Below are 16,059 nucleotides of genomic sequence, written 5' to 3'. Positions count from 1 at the left end.
CTGCTGGGTTTTGGCCAAGGTACAGGTTTAGTAGAAGGGCCTTTGCAGCAGTGGGAAGTAGAGCTGTAGCAGTACGGAGAGGCTGGATCATATGAGAGGGGCTCAGGAGCATTCATCCATGAGTGCTTCACAAGGCTGAGGAGGCCAGGTCCTCAGTGTGCATTTATTCCCTGGCATGTGGAGATGTTGCTGGAGTTTGTCTGGGAGGATGGAAAAGGAGGAGGTGAAAGTTGAGCTGTGGAGTGGCAGAAGGTGCTCCAGCTGGTGAACCCGTGTGGCCACGGGTTGGGTTTTGCTGGTACTGTCACTGCACCAGCTAGGTGCCCCAACCAGAGCTGGCTTAGAGCAGAGCAGCTGATCACACCAGCACTGGGTTGCCCTCCCTGTCTTCAGTGGCAACCTTGGCACAGACCAAGCTTCTGGCACACTTTCAGCTTTTGATTTTTCTCACCCACCCCTCATTTTTCTAGACCAAATGTGCCAGGTTTCGACAGGGGAAAGAGAACTACGTTGGTGATGTCTCTGCAGACCTGAAGCGACGGTTGGACAGCATCACGAGCAGCCAGAGCTCAGCAAGCTCTGGCTTTGTGGAGGAGCGGTCCCTGAGTGACGTGGAAGAGGAGGATGGTAGGATATGTCTTCTCCTGGTGTTGGAAAAGGTGGCATTGGTGGGACTGATGAGGGATATTTGGGACTGTGTGATTTCTGAAGCTCCCTCAAAGCTGTGTGTATGGTATTATTTGGATGACCAAAGTTCCTGAACTTTCAGTTCAGCATCCCAAACCTCTCAGCCCAATCCCGGATATTGTCCCGTCTGAAAAGGGTGCATTGTTAATGCACTGCCTTTTGGAGATATGTCTATTTAATGTCCCAGTGTCTTCAGGGAAAATTGCAGAGCACAAACTCTGAAGGCAGTGCAGAAAGGGATGCACCGGGATGCACCAGGATACTAGCTGAATTTCCTCAGTGTTTATGCAGAAGTTAAATGCTGTGAAATGCTATCTGCTTCACTGCTTATTAGCAGAGAGGTTGCTTTGCTTTCCCTGGGCACAGGTTGTCTGTCTGGAACAGGAAACCAGAATTATTCACTCATTCAAAGTCTCTCTGGGATATACATACCCTCTGCAGTGGTTTCACTGATGCATTTGCTATGTCCTTCTTTAGCAGAGGCAGCACAAAGTGCTCAGTGCTGCCATCTCAGAGACAGCACTAATTTCATCTAGGGGACGGATCAGACTACTCAGGAGAAAGAAAGGCTGTAGCTCTGCTGACTGTACCTCAACTACTACTAAATATCATTTAATGCAAATTAAAACATCAGTATGTGAATGGGGAGGATGATCTTGCAGTTTCAATGTGATCTAATAGGTAATGTCAGGCATGCACTTTATGCATTTCCACACCATTTTGGTCCTTTTTAGTACTCTCTGGTGTAAACATTGACCCTCTAAGATGGGATATTGTAAGAAGTATGTAGACCTGAAGCAGCCCTTAGGATGAGGAGTGTAGCCACCCGTGTTCTGGTTCTTGGTAGATTTCTTCTTAAAATCAAGAGCTGAGCAAAGTCACAGAGTTGTTTATTTCAGCAGGACCTAAATGCCTAGATGTATTTAGATATTTGAGTACATTATTCCTCCAGGTCACTAGAGGATGAAGTTAGGGTTCCTCTACCCTAAATTAGCTGGGGCTTTTGCCAAATTCAAGTCTTTCTCCCTGTTGCATTTTCTTTCCCTTTAATGACTAAGAAAACCCTCATTCATTTCCAAATTCATCTGTTGAAACCACAGCAAGCTTTACTGTCCTAGGAACTTGTGAGCCGAGTTTTGGTTGTTTCTCTTTTGGGATTATTTTGCAAATCTTTCCACTGGTGGGAACTCTGAAAATAAGCAAGGAGCCCTAGGGTATAACCCATCATCTCAAAGTTCATTTTACACAAGACCAGTTTGGTGAAAAATGGGTTTCATGTTAACTATATAGCAAAAAAAGGGCTCGGTTTGCTCTTCCGGTTCAATGTGGTGTAAGGTTAAGATGAACTTTTACCTAACAAGCAGTTATAGGTGAAATCAGTGGCAAAGGGCATGTTTGACTGTCATCTGATTCTTTGCAGCTGGTCCTGAAGACCTTTGCAAGAACCCCTTGACCATGGAGGACCTCATCTGTTATAGCTTCCAAGTGGCGAGGGGAATGGAGTTCTTGGCTTCACGCAAAGTAAGGAACTTCTCAGGAAGGGTGGCATGTTATTTATTTGACTGTAGGAAGTAGTGCTGTAGGTCTGTAGAAGGAAACAGCATGTTCATCTTTGGACTAGCAGTCATCTGCAGCATTTTCTTTTTGCTGTAAGACATACTCAAATCATTAATACTACAGAGTGAAACAGCCCATGTGTTTATTGACACAAATTTTAGTGAACTATATAAGGCCACCAGTTCACAGAAGAATGGTTAAGTAGTTGGAGGAGGGGAACTGACTTATATGGATTTTATTAAAAGAATTAGGGACAAATCCCTGGTAACTGAAGCTAAACAAGAGTAAAGAAGTTTGCTCTGAGGAGGTTGCCTGTACTTTGTGCAGTGGGATTGGAAGGGCAATGTGAGGAGAGACGATGCTCACCTATGAAACTTCATGGATGACTCCTTGGAGAGTCTCTTGCCAAAGACAACCTGGCAGTCAACAACACTTCACCTGAATTTTGGCCTTCTAGAAGTGCTTTTCTGTGGTTTGAGCTTTTCTGTGTACGTAGAGCCCACATTTCAAAGGATTTCAGTTCCAGCAAGAGTGAGGAGTTGCCTGCAGTTGTATAGAACAAAAAGTACTTAAAAATCACAGAATATGGCGAGTTGGAAGGGACCCACAAGGATCATTAAGTTCAGCTCCTGGCCCAGCACAGGATTACCCCAAGAGTCACATCATGTGCCTGAGAGTCTCATCCAAACACTTCTTGAACTCTGTCAGGCTTGGTGCTGTGACCACTTCCCTGGGGAGCCTGTTCCAGCACCCAACCACCCTCTGGGTGAAGAACCTTTTTCTAATATCTAACCTAAATGGGAAAAGAAAATCAAAATGGGGAATACAACACTGCTCTAGAGTTCAGGCTAGGTATTCAAGAGTAGACTTCAGAGTATTTTTCTAAAAACATGCTTTTGTCTATCTTTCATACATCCTGATCGGTGTGCATATGTATGCCTCTTTCCAGATTCTGCAGTTTTAGTCCATATTAGAAGCAAATCTACAACCACTTTCAGAGCCTTATTCTTTTACTTCAAGCTACTGAGGTTTGACTTTTGAAGTCTTTGGGTTGTTGACTAAGCTGTTGTTATGCATAGGTAGGGATGTGGACTTCTTTCTCTGTAGTCAAGATTAGTTTGTGTTGGAATCAAGTCTGCATTTTAGCGTGGTGTTTTTCAGAAAAATAGTGGAGTACACAGATTTGAGTGAACCTAAGTAAATCTAAAGGTAATCAGATCTGAACCTGTTTTGTGTCAGCTGCTTAGGATAATTAATTAGACAACTTCAAAGGCCTTCTCTGCACAGTGGATAAACAGATGTATGTTTGGACTTGGGAATACAAGTCTCCCTGAGCCAAATCAGTTGTGACCATCAAAAAAACACTTAAAATCAGCAAGTGTTGATGCTGAGGTTTCTTTTTCTTAAAAGGTTTTAAGAATTAGCTGGCCTTTGAGGGTAGAAGAGCACATATGTGAAAGACATCAGCCTTGTCAACAGAGCTGTGACAACAGGCAGCATATGAAGTTGTTTACTTCTCTTTGCAGTGCATCCACAGGGACCTGGCTGCTCGTAATATCCTCTTGTCAGACAATAATGTGGTCAAAATCTGTGATTTTGGCTTGGCTCGAGACATCTACAAAGACCCAGATTACGTCAGGAAAGGAGATGTAAGTTTCAGATTCTCTGTTCAATAGAGAATTAATATGAAGTCAGGACTTTTTTTCTGTGTTTCCCTCAAACGGGTTTGTGGAAACTCAGTGTTTTGCTAAACTGTGATACATTTTTGTTTATAAAATTCTTTCAGGCCAGACTACCACTAAAATGGATGGCACCAGAAACCATTTTTGATAGAGTATATACCATTCAGAGTGATGTATGGTCCTTTGGAGTTCTGCTGTGGGAAATATTTTCATTAGGTGAGTCACTTTAATTTTATTGAGCCATCTTTAAACAATAGAGTCTGAAGAAAATAGTCAAAGTGTTCTTGGATCCTCTGTAGCATTTTCTTTTACCTCTTGAAAAAATCCTATATGTTTTTCTCTATCGAAGTAAAATACTCAGATTTTTTTAAATTGCAAATGTAGGAACATGGACTTGCAATATTTCTTCATACAATTTCAATATGTGATGATGTGCCTTATTTACTCAATCAGTTGCTGTTTCCATCATAAATATAAATTGTTTTCACATCCAAATATACTGAATTGTCTTATTAACACAGGCCATGGCAAGTTATTTGTTTGAAAATTAATCCCAAAATTTTAGAGTCTAATGCATTAAAATTACCATTGTTTTCATTTTAGGTGCATCGCCATACCCAGGAGTGAAAATTGATGAGGAATTTTGCAGAAGACTGAAAGAAGGAACAAGAATGAGAGCACCAGATTATACAACACCAGAAATGTACGGAACTGTTCTTCCAGCTACCCACATTTACCCTACAATAATAGCAGGTGCTGGAGCAAGGAGTAGGTGATGTTTTCTTTATGCTGATATTTTAATTGGTTTTGTCCTTCTAGGTACCAAACAATGCTGGATTGCTGGCATGGAGATCCTAAACAGAGACCCACATTTTCAGAGCTGGTAGAGCACCTGGGAAATTTACTGCAAGCCAATGTCCGTCAGGTAAATGAATTGTATTCTCTGGTTACGAAAACCACCAGCTGAACACCTCCTGTCCTACCAGCCACCACATCATCCCATAGTTGGGTACTGTCTGCTGGAACTGATAGGGAACCTGGGCTTCTTCTACCACTCCCATTGCTGACCAGCAGTTGGGTCGCTGACTTGCAGAGAATACTTGTGGGGTAAAGGTCCCAGAAGCTGTGTTGTGGTAACCAAAAGCCATCTGTCCTGCCAGCAATGGCTTCCCATGACACCACTGCTGTCTTGCCAGAGAGTTACTGGCACAGGCTCAATTCTCTGCTCCACCGATGATTTCTCTGCATGCTGCAGACGCATTTCAGGAGATAGCTCCCGTTGATCTTACTGTGCCAAAGACGGATATCTTAGTGTATGTGAGGGTGTGGGCTGCAACACTTTTAATGACTATCCTGGAAAACAAGGATGCAGGAATTTCACTGCCTGTGAGCAACTTCATGCAAATTAATATATTAAGACTTGTCCTGGGTGCAGGCATTGCAGTAAGAGAGCTCACTGTGACCAGGTGGGGTACATGGGTCTCTCTACCAGATTCTCTACCTTGTAGCTTCCTTTTTATTCACTATGGAAGTGGACAAGGCCAGGGGAATAGACGATGAAGGACACTGGATTTGGCCATATGATTCCCTATTAGACAAGTTCTCCCTTTCTATTGATGATGATGGTAATTACCTGCCCTTCCGAACTATCAGGTTCATGTACTTTGTGGCATTGGGAGTCAAACATTACTATAATCTGTATTTTTTTTCAATGACATCAATAAAAAGTTCAGGTTATACATTATGCTACAGTATATTATATAAAAATCTACTTTTTTAAATTTAAAACTGCTTGGAAGTGGTTCTTATTAAGTTTCCTTCTTTTAATGTAGCTGCTCCTGCAAAGGTGTTATAATGTTCATAGTTTAATAAAACAACCACTGTTGGTCTGATGCATTCTCCACATACGTGCATGTAGCTATTTTTGTTTGTGTGTCTCTGTAGCCTATTTAATTTTTGTATTTTTTCACTGCATTCTACAGGATGGTAAAGACTACGTTGTCCTTCCTTTGTCAGTATCGCTGAATATGGAAGAGGATTCAGGTTTCTCTCTCCCAACTTCACCTGCTTCCTGTAGGGAGGAAGAGGAAGTCTGTGATCCCAAATTCCATTATGACAACACAGCAGGAATTAGGTATTTTATACGGTGGACATCCTACTGGGTTTTGTTCATATGGGGGGCAGGGAAAATGAAAGGAAGAGACTTCAGCTGCCTGGTTCATATTTAACCTTCTCCATACAGATAAGTAGAGATTTTCTAGGCAAAAACTAGTTTCTTACCTCCCCAAATGCTAGTGGCTTTTTTATTTATTTTTAATGTCACTACCCTTTTAAGATATTGTATTCTCATTTAAAAAAGAAAAAGCAAAATCACAAGAATATTTGTTGTTTGTTTTTTAAGAATCAGAACACATAAAAGGTTTTACTGGTCCAATTCAGTTGTGTTCACACTCTTGTGTTGCAGCTTCCTAGGATATTAATGGTGATAGATCTATCATTAATAACCTCTCTGGCATTTCTCCTCCTAAAGTGAAATGTTGGAAAATAGGTCATGAAATGATAGCCAAGGAGAACATAACATAAATAGTATTATCACTGGGTTTTGTCCGCTGCTTGCTTCTGGTGGGCTGCTGAGGCATCCACAATGGAGCAATAGTGGTGGATGCTGTTGGGTATCATGGCGGAAGTGATTCCCCAGTAAGGAGTTTGTACTAATGAACTGAAGGGGCTTATGTTGGACCCTTTAAGGGCCTCAGGCATGGGATGTAAAGGAGAAAAGTATTTTCTCATCCAGTGCTGCCTAAGATCAAATTCAGCCATTTAGATACTGGGAGCCCTGGGTCGCTTAATACAATCTCAGAAGAAGGAGAACAGAAAGAGATGGATACAATCATCAGGGCAGAGATGGACTCTGTTGGCAGGTTTCATGTGGTTTCCGTGAAGTGGAGCCCTCTCTCTCAGTGCTTGTATTATACCCACCAAGGTTCCCAAAGATTTTTTCCCAACGAAATGTCACTGCAGGGTGACATTTTTTTGTGGTCCCAGAAAAGACTAGGTAGGGCACACTTACATTTCACACTTCAGTTGAACTTGTGGTCCTACAGCTGAACTCTCAACCCCGTGTTTTAGTAATGGGACAGTTCAAACTATAAATATTTAGAAGACAAGAAACCATGATTTAACACTGAAAACATCACACTTATTTTCCACTTCTAATACTTCCTATATGGCTTTTCCTGGTCTCCATTTCCTGTTATGAACAGAAATAAAATCCCTCTGCCAACCTTTTAAGGAGATTGAATCTCTTTTGTCTTGTCTTGCAGTGTGACAGGGTTGTGAAAGCACTAGGGGAAACCATGCTAGGAGAGGCAAAGTGGAAAGGTTAAAACATGTCTAGGGGCTTTATTCTTCCATTCTGATAGCTGAAAATGATTTTATAGGCATGGATCTTAGTATACAGATGGTGAAACAGATTGATCTGTTCAGAAATGTCTTTTTCAATCTTCACTGAAGTACAAACTATGGGGAAAGGCTGATTTAATACAGTCTCTAAATCAAAGCTAAGGAGGAAAGCAAGCACAGGGGAAACATGGAGAATACAAAAGAATATTTAGGTTGCTGATGTAAATTAAAATCAGCAGGACCTCCTAACATCTGCCGTATTTGGCTTAGAAAATAGATATGCAATTTCTAAACCTTGAAATATTGTGATTAAAAAGTAGGTGAGGTATAGATTTAGTGTAAAGTGTAAAGATAATGACTGCTTTTAGCAAGAACAGAAAATGTGTAGTTCTTAAATTGTTTGATTTGAATTCTAGCAACAATCCTGGAATAAGCAATCATATAAATAATGGTAAATGCCTACAGGAAAATGGCCAGCATGGATTTGTGAAGAACAAATCAAGTCAAACCAATCTGTTTCATTTTTAATAAGAATAATTGGTCTGGAGGATAGCAGAGAAGGTGGATTTTGATTTCATGTAGGACATTTTTGACCTTTTTTTAATGGGACAATCTATTACAAAATGGAAACGCATGTCGGGAAATACTGTCGGGACATCAGCTGAGCTCTTACTGCCACCAGACAGAAGTCAGACCCCATGCATGGCCTCTTTCTCTCTGCACACTGTTTCTGGTCCTGTTTGCACAGTGTTTGGCTTAAGCAAGAAGATTTCATTCACTGTAGTCTTGTAGGCTGACTTTTGTCTGGGCTGAGCAGAGGCAGGGCTCCCATACCTGGGAGGTTATTCAGATCAAGAGGCTGGGATTCTCAGCCCTCACCACCCTGGTAACTGTATTTCTGGCTATGCCGTTCTGTGCCTGTGTGGACATTCAAATGCAAGCACACAGGTAGCTTACAAACTTAGAAGGCAAGTTGTGGAATCATTCAAGGTTAGGCTGTCCAAGAAGGTAGATTGTCCATTAGATGTGTTTGGGCTTGGTAGCATTGGATGGAAAGTAGATTAGATACTACTGTTGAGTAACAGGAGCAGAAGACATGGCCAGTGCAGAGAGTTTGAAATAACTGGTTTTGTTAAGTTTAGGAAGAGAAAATGGAGAGGGAACATAGTAACAGTTTTCAGAATATGAAAATTTGCACCAAAGAGGGTGCTAATTAATCTTTCTGTGTCACCAGCATTAGGATAAATTTTATTTGCAGCAAGTACTTGGATTTAATATTTGAAAAACATTCTGAAGTGTGACTGAGCACCTGAGCAGGCTCCAAATGGAACTTGTAAAATCCCCACTAGTTTAAATGAATGTCTGTTGGAGATAGGCAGGACTCAGCATAGCTAGACTAAAAGCTGGGAAATACGGCGAATGATGCTCTTAAGTTCCTTCAGCTTTGCCCTTCAAGTGGATGCGGGGTTCTCTTCTGACTCTATGGCTTTTCCTTCATTAGCTGTTAAGAACATAAATTTGTCCTGTTTAACTGTCCTGTTTAACTGAGACAACATCCATTTTATTTCATATTCACATAGGCAGAAAGCTGAGGGTAGCCATTTTGTTTGCTGTATTAGTACCTCCAGTAAAGTCAATTTTATTTTTTTTGTCCAGTAATTTTTATGGATGTCATCCTGACCAGAGGGCTTCTTTAGGAGAAGAGCTTTCAAGAGAGATGTAGCACTCCCTGTCCTGATCCCCACGGTTTAAGGGCAGCAGTCTGCTGAGTCTGCTGTTGTTGTCCTAGGTCCAGCCAGGGGTCTTAGAAGTGCAGTCCAAAGGAAGAGACACATGTCTGTGCTCCAGGCTCCTCTGTTTATTGTACTTCTAAGCAAACCTTGCAGGAAGTGAAGCCCTCCAGTGTAACTGAGGAAAGAAGCTGTTTTCTCAAAGCCATTTCTTAGAATTTGCTCAGAGATCAAGATTGTCAGGAGCAAAAGGTCAGAAACATGCCATTTTCTAGACTGTTCATCCTTTTCAATAAATGGATATTTGAAGGTTTGCATAATATGTTTTGACAAAAGGATTAACTTTTTTGAAGAGAGATAAAAGGATTCTGATATCATTGTGCTGTTTGCAGCCAAGTCGTGGATAGTGGACACAAAACTTTTTTGTTTTGTTTTCTTTGTAGTCAGTACCGACAAGGTAGCAAGAGAAAAAGCCGCCCTGTGAGTGTGAAAACATTTGAAGATGTCCCATTGGTAACTACTGTAAAAGTTGTTCAGGAGGTGAGTTTATCTGTTTGTACATATTTTCCTTCTATTGATATCTTTTTTCATGTTTTTAATCCTTTTCCATTTAATGCATTTCTAATATCTTTGCAGGAAAACCAGACAGATAGCGGGATGGTTCTTGCATCTGAAGAGCTGAAGACTTTGGAAGAGAATGATAAACAAGTGAAAATACCCTTTAGGTAAGGCTCAGGCTACACATAGGATTGAATATGATCTTTTACCTGCAGTATGTTAGAAGACTGATTGGTTTGTTTAGAAGACCAAATCTTTTCTTAATGCACTTTTCAAAACAAAGAAAGCAAAATTGTGCACTGTATGCCTGATCATCCGCATTTGGTACCAGAAGAGGAGAGATAATGTAGCTGTTGGGAGCATCAGTCAGCACCCAGAAAGGACTTGCTGCAATAGCATCAACCACCCCTTGGAGATACTGAAGTGGTGCACACAACTGAGCGATATTTATGAGAGCCTGTCTGAACTGATAAAGAGCTCTTTTTTTTGCTTGCTTTTTCTTTCTTACTTTTTTTTTTTTTCAATAGCTGACTCTTTGAGTTTGCAGGATGTACCTGGGTGTGTTTTCAGAGGATTGTACAGGGGTTTCATTGTGCAGTTTACAGGAAGCACAATGGTGTTCATGAAGCTGAAACCTCACGTATGCTCTCGGAGAGCTTCTCAGGAATTTTTTTTTCCCAGGATAACTTCACTGTGGACAAAGATATACTGCAGTTACAATTGCATCACTGTCTAAAATAAAGCCTCTAAAAGTTTTCTCTCCATTTCATCTGTGGTCACAATCTAACTCCTTGTATCATCATAAAATTAAACATCTTTTTCATGTGTTAGTAAAATTAGGACATATGAAAAGGTCTCTCCTTACAATCAAATCCATGTTTAAAAAGGCTTGAAGCCAGGCTTGCTAAGTACAGCATTTTGCTTTGGTTGTTGCCGTGATGGAAAGCAGCTGCCATCTGGAATCTCCCACCTACCCTTCAGAAGACAGTCTCCACAGCTCTCTCAGTCCTGTTTCTGCTTGTCTTTTTGCAGCACGCTGGTGCCCAGCAAGAGTAATGAATCCGTTATGTCCGAAGCTTCCAACCAGACAAGTGGATACCAGTCAGGATACCACTCGGATGACATGGACACCACTGTGTACTCCAGCGAGGAGACTGAACTCTTGTGTGTGCGGGAGGCCTCGCCCCCGCTCTGCCGCGCTCATGGCCTCGCCTACGATGGCCCCGCACCTCTCACCCCCCCGCCGCTCTAGGGTCAACCTGGCAGCTCCAGATCCCCCTGGGACGTGCCTTCACTGCCTGGCTGGTAGCATTCAGGTTTGATGTATGGAAAGACAGCATCCATGGGACTAAGAAAAGACATTCATTTTTCCTGAAGAGGATGCAGAAGCGGCTGGCAGCAAAACTGTGCCGTGCCGGGCTGGGGGTTCTTTTCTAAAGAGATGCTGGTGGCTGAGGGTGCAAAGCCCCAGCCACAATGTGTGTGCTGTGCCAACCCTGTGGCAGAGGCAGACCCTGGTGATATATCAAGCATCTGCCTAATGCAGGCAGCATCACAGCATTCAACTTGTTTCTACTTGTACGAAATAATGGCACAGCACTGCTTTTAGTTTTAGTTGGGTTTTTTTTGTTTGTTTTTCCCTTTTGTGGCTGGACTCCAGGAAGGAAACAGTACGGCACTGGCTTCTTGTTTCTCAGAGTTATTCCTTGCTTGTACCTTCACAAACAAAAAAAGGAACATCCAGCTCAAGGTTCTGGCACTCACTGACGGCCTGAGACTAAACATAGGCTCGGCTAAATATAGGTCAGGATGATGGTCTCTGTCCTTGGCAGAGGAAAAAGGGTTGCTGTACAAGACCTCATGAGCTGCATTTGCTTGCAAGACTTGCATGGTGAAGTTGGTTAGTAGGGACAAGGCAGAGCATTGAGCCAAGTGATGGAATACAGGTGGCAGGGCCATGCCTCATCTCTGAGGATGGGCCTGCCCCCCATCATCCCCGGCACCCTTGTCACATGCCAGATGAGCTACCTGCTTCTGAGCTAGCCTGGAATTGCTGCAGAAAATACTCTCCTCCCCCCAAATCACCAGTTGGGCAGCCTCTACAACAGGTAGAAAAGCAAATGTAATCTACCTTAGGACCACAGGAAGCTCTGTCGTTCTGGTGGGGGATCCTAAGGGCACACTACCTTCTTGTCTCATCCCCCCTCCCTCAAATTTAGGTCTGACTCATTCTCTTTGCAAACTCTGTTTGCAATGGCAGAGATATCGGTTTATGTAGCCTTGGGAATTCGTGACTGGTTTCATGGCAGCTCTGATCTTCTATGAGTGGTGAAATTGTGCCTAATTGTTGGACAACTTCTTACCTGTGCTCTTGTAGTCTCAGAACTTTATTGATAGACACAATGCAGACTACAGGATTTTAAAATGTAAAGCTATTTCTACTGAAGTTTTTTTGTATTTTTATAAGTATTTTTTTGTTTGTACTTACTAAAATGTCAAATGCTGGGAACTATAAATATAAGGCATATACAGTATTTATAGCCTCTTTATGTAGAAATAAATGTAATATATTAAAATATAAATATATATTATATAATGGATATTGTACTATTCACACTTTGTATCAGTGTTCTGTAGCATTGCAAAGGTCACAAAATTCTTTAATACCTAAAATTTTCACTTTATTAAAAGGGACTGGAAATTTAGAGTTGGGGGCTACAGTAGATCTGTTTGCTTTTCTTATATACTTTCTATTGACAGGGAATATTACAAAGGACTACTTATTTCAAGTGTCATTTAATGAATCTAGTTTTTTATACCATCGTCCAGGTCTATGAATATTTCAGTGGATATGTGTAGTAAAGAAACTTCTCTGACTTTTAGCGATTGAGAATACCTTTAGAGACTGCTTGTACAGGATGAATCTCCTCTGAAAGAGTTTATTGTGTTCAGTTAGGAAATGCTTGATCTAATTGTATTGTGGATTTTGCCTGGGTAGTGGCAGTTTCCCTTAAAGCCTTGTTCATCTTTTCCCATTCATGTTTCTTCTAGCTCACTTCTCACAGCTTAAATATTGTCCCTGCTCTTGTGCAGTGAATCCTCCTTTATTTAAAATCTATACTTAAAGCTCTCACCCTTTCCCTCTGTTGCCCACTTTTTGACTTTCTCTTCTGCACTGTGTAGGTCTTTCTTCTCAGTGCAAGGTTGTTCACTGTTGGGGTATCAGGACTAAAGGAATTATAACATCTTATGTTAAAGTGCAAGTGAAGTTAAGCCGCCAACTGCAGACTTTAATTCAGCTTCTCTTTATTACAGTTTGAAATGAGACCTTTGTAGGCTACTGCATAGTGAGAACAGTTATCTAGGAAGTGGGAGATCTCACTGCTAAACTCTTCTCAGGCTGAATATGCGATTAATACCTTCTACACACAACATGCATCCCCCAAATACAAGGCTGTAGGATATCAAGCTTCAGATGTTTCTCCATTCCTTCTCCTAAATCTAAAGCATTTTACAGCCAGGAAATCAGGAGCTGGGAGGTCAGGTAGAAAAAAACAGGAGAGGCTTCCTAGGACTTCTGTAAGGCCTTCTAGGAAGGACTTGTATTTTCATGTATATATTTGACATTTTTCTTGCTTCCCAGGCAAAGGTCTAGCCAGTAGAGTATGCTCAACAGACAATGCTACATTCTTTAACATCCCCCCTCTGCAGTAGTCTTCAATATATTAATGAAACTGTTCCTCTATGTATTATTATTATACAATGGACATAAAATACTGACACTGGCAGAACCTTGATGAGCCACCTATTAGAGAATCCTGACAGTGAGGTGGAGATGGAGATCTGTCATTGATATCTATCTGCCCTAAACCTGGACTCCCCAAGGTTTGGCATGTTCAATTTAAACATCTCATTTTCTAGTTTTGGTTCCTCTCCAGCTTGGTGTAATACAGGATACATGCCACATACATGAAGTCAGATGCTTCTCCGTGTGTTTGCAGTACTTCCAAAACAACTGTCCACTGTAATGCAAACTGATGAAGCTGCAAGATAGCCATTTCAGATAGTGAGTTCTCACTTGTAATCCTTGTCAGCCAGTGAAACTCTCTTGTGGGTCCAAATAATTTTAAATATGCCTGGAAAATGTGGGAACTAACATAAACCTGCTTTAGGAAAGGAAATTAGCTTCTTAAAAAAAAAAAAATAAAAACAACCCACACCATATATTCAGTGTCAGGAGCTAGCAAAGGTTCTATAAGTGTGTTCATATATTTGGCATCCAGTAACACAATTCTTTTCTTAGATCACGGTCATTACATCCTTTAAAACACCTGGACTTTTTGTTGTATTCTGAATACAGCACGTTCAGCTAAACCCTAGTCATGACACATCTGTCTTTTAGATGCTTTAAATTCCAAAAAGGATATTTTTAAGGAAACAACAGACGTATAGTGCACAGATTTGCAAATGCCTTGCAAACCAGTCCTAGCTTTATCTCCATTCTCCAGCCATGCAGTCAAGTGCCAACATTTGGATCAGCATCCTTACCTGTGAAATCCAGCCTGGCTCTGAGCCCAATGAGCTACAAATAGAAGGGACACTTGTGAGATTATGGATCCAAACATATCACTCCGAGCAGCTGGGTAGGACTGGGGAGAAGCAGTGATGGGATTGACGACTTGTTCAGAAGAACTGACAGAATGAACGGTGATTCCTGGTGCGTTTGGACATGGCAACAAGCAGAGCCATGCCAGAAGTAGGCAGTTTCAGGGCTTGAAGATGACCCATGCCAGCTCTTATCGATGTAAACACAGCCCACCTGAAGAATGCAGGGGTGTTCAAGTATGGTAGGTAGGTTCTTCTCCCTGCAAAAGATACTTAAAAGGTATCTCATTCTTTGCATGGAAATGTCTTGGTAAATCCAGTCCTTGCCTAAGTTTTTCTTATTAATGCATCTCGAATTGCAAGCAAGTACATTTCACACAAAAATAAAAGTATTATGATGATACTCCATGTCTTCTGATGTGGTTGTCCCCAGAGATCATGTCAGGATTTTTGGGACAGTGGGCTTGTTAATTCTAAAAGCAGTATGTGACTAAAACGACTACAATCATAGAACCGTTGACATTGGGGACAAAAATTTCCTCCTAATGGCATCTCTTTTTGATGGTTCTAGGGGTGCAAAACTTGCTCCACATATAAAGCTGAAATTCACTATTTTTATGCGAAACATTCCCAAACCATGAATCATCTGAGGTTTCCCCTCATCACTGACACTTGAGTACACACCCTGTGTTACCTCGCAGTATGGGACCTCACAAAACGAGCAAGGGCAAGAAAAACAAAGTTAATGTTTGTTCTTTCTAATCGACAAATTTATTAGGGACAGAAGTTAACCAACAAAGACCTTTTCTTTGGACTTCAGCCCTGGATTTTTATTCTGTCTGGCTGAGTGTTGCATTCTCTGTTGTAATATATGTCCTCATCTTCTCAACCCCTGACATTTGGGCTGATTAAGTCCTAGAAGGTCATTGGGAAACATAGCAGGAGCTTGTAACATATGGTGCTGATAAACATCTCAGCATCAGAGATAAGGAGCTGGTCAATGTAATCTTAGGAAGCTCAGGTTTTGTTGCCATAAAACTATACATTGTAAAGCCTAATCCCTACACAGCTTTAATTAGCTGGTAAACATATCAGATTCATGATGAAGGGTGTTCTGCTTGCCCCGATGTTATTCACTGACTGCCATCGGTTGGTTAAAATGTGAAGTATCTCTGCCTTGCAGCTTGTTAGGATGATGTGTTATGGTGAATGATTGCTCCTCTGGAAGTTTTGGGATGAGGGTGGCGGAAGTGAATGAATTTGATTTCCGGACCCACCCACACAGCCTCGGGTACCAGATAAAATGGCAGTGCCATGGGGTTTCCTAAGTCCTGGTCAAATAAAAGACTTTCTTAAAAGGTGGAAAATATGCAATTAAATTTAATTCTCTCTTTCAGGGAGAGCTGAAGCTGTTCAGCACCCTGCTCCTGTTTCCCTGGGCTCCATGCCCCTCTCTCTTTCAATATAGTCATGGTAAGTGTTGTTATTAGCCACGGTTTCACAAAAGCAAGTGGAAATGTAACTACTTTTATTTCTCTTGGTCTGTTTTTACACTACAGTCAGAGGCATGATTGCAACACATTGTAGATAGGCATGATGTAGTTTTCATCCTACCAAGCTAAGCAGCAGTACCAGTGAGGGTTTGGCAACCTGGACCTCTGCTTGGCACAGCATTGCCCATTGATAGTGGGGCACACAGCAAAGTCCATGCTGCTGGCACTGAGCTCACCAGTAAAAATGCAGCCTCAGGATAATCTCTATACGTGCTGCACTTTCGACTGCAGCATCTCCACATTTGGGAGTAACCACAGGCATGTATGTCATATCTGATTACTGGA

General features: G+C 41.5%; 1 protein-coding gene across 1 annotated transcript in view; it reads left to right on the top strand.

Annotated features, from left to right (window-relative positions):
- KDR (kinase insert domain receptor) overlaps positions 1–14,099 on the top strand; it is a 33,112-nt gene extending 19,013 nt beyond the window's left edge. The window contains exons 21-30 of the mRNA XM_027636046.1: positions 471–627; positions 2,108–2,208; positions 3,771–3,893; positions 4,031–4,142; positions 4,530–4,629; positions 4,746–4,851; positions 5,909–6,060; positions 9,502–9,598; positions 9,695–9,783; positions 10,649–14,099. Of these exons, the coding sequence (XP_027491847.1) occupies positions 471–627; positions 2,108–2,208; positions 3,771–3,893; positions 4,031–4,142; positions 4,530–4,629; positions 4,746–4,851; positions 5,909–6,060; positions 9,502–9,598; positions 9,695–9,783; positions 10,649–10,868 (1,257 nt within the window). The 3' untranslated portion in view covers positions 10,869–14,099. The remainder of the gene's footprint in view (positions 1–470; positions 628–2,107; positions 2,209–3,770; positions 3,894–4,030; positions 4,143–4,529; positions 4,630–4,745; positions 4,852–5,908; positions 6,061–9,501; positions 9,599–9,694; positions 9,784–10,648) is intronic.
- The last annotated feature ends 1,960 nt before the right edge of the window (positions 14,100–16,059 follow it).

Source organism: Corapipo altera, unplaced genomic scaffold (assembly GCF_003945725.1).
Source record: "Corapipo altera isolate COAL_440 unplaced genomic scaffold, ASM394572v1 22b, whole genome shotgun sequence".
NCBI lineage: Eukaryota > Metazoa > Chordata > Aves > Passeriformes > Pipridae > Corapipo > Corapipo altera.
This window is presented reverse-complemented; position numbering and strand designations above follow the sequence as displayed.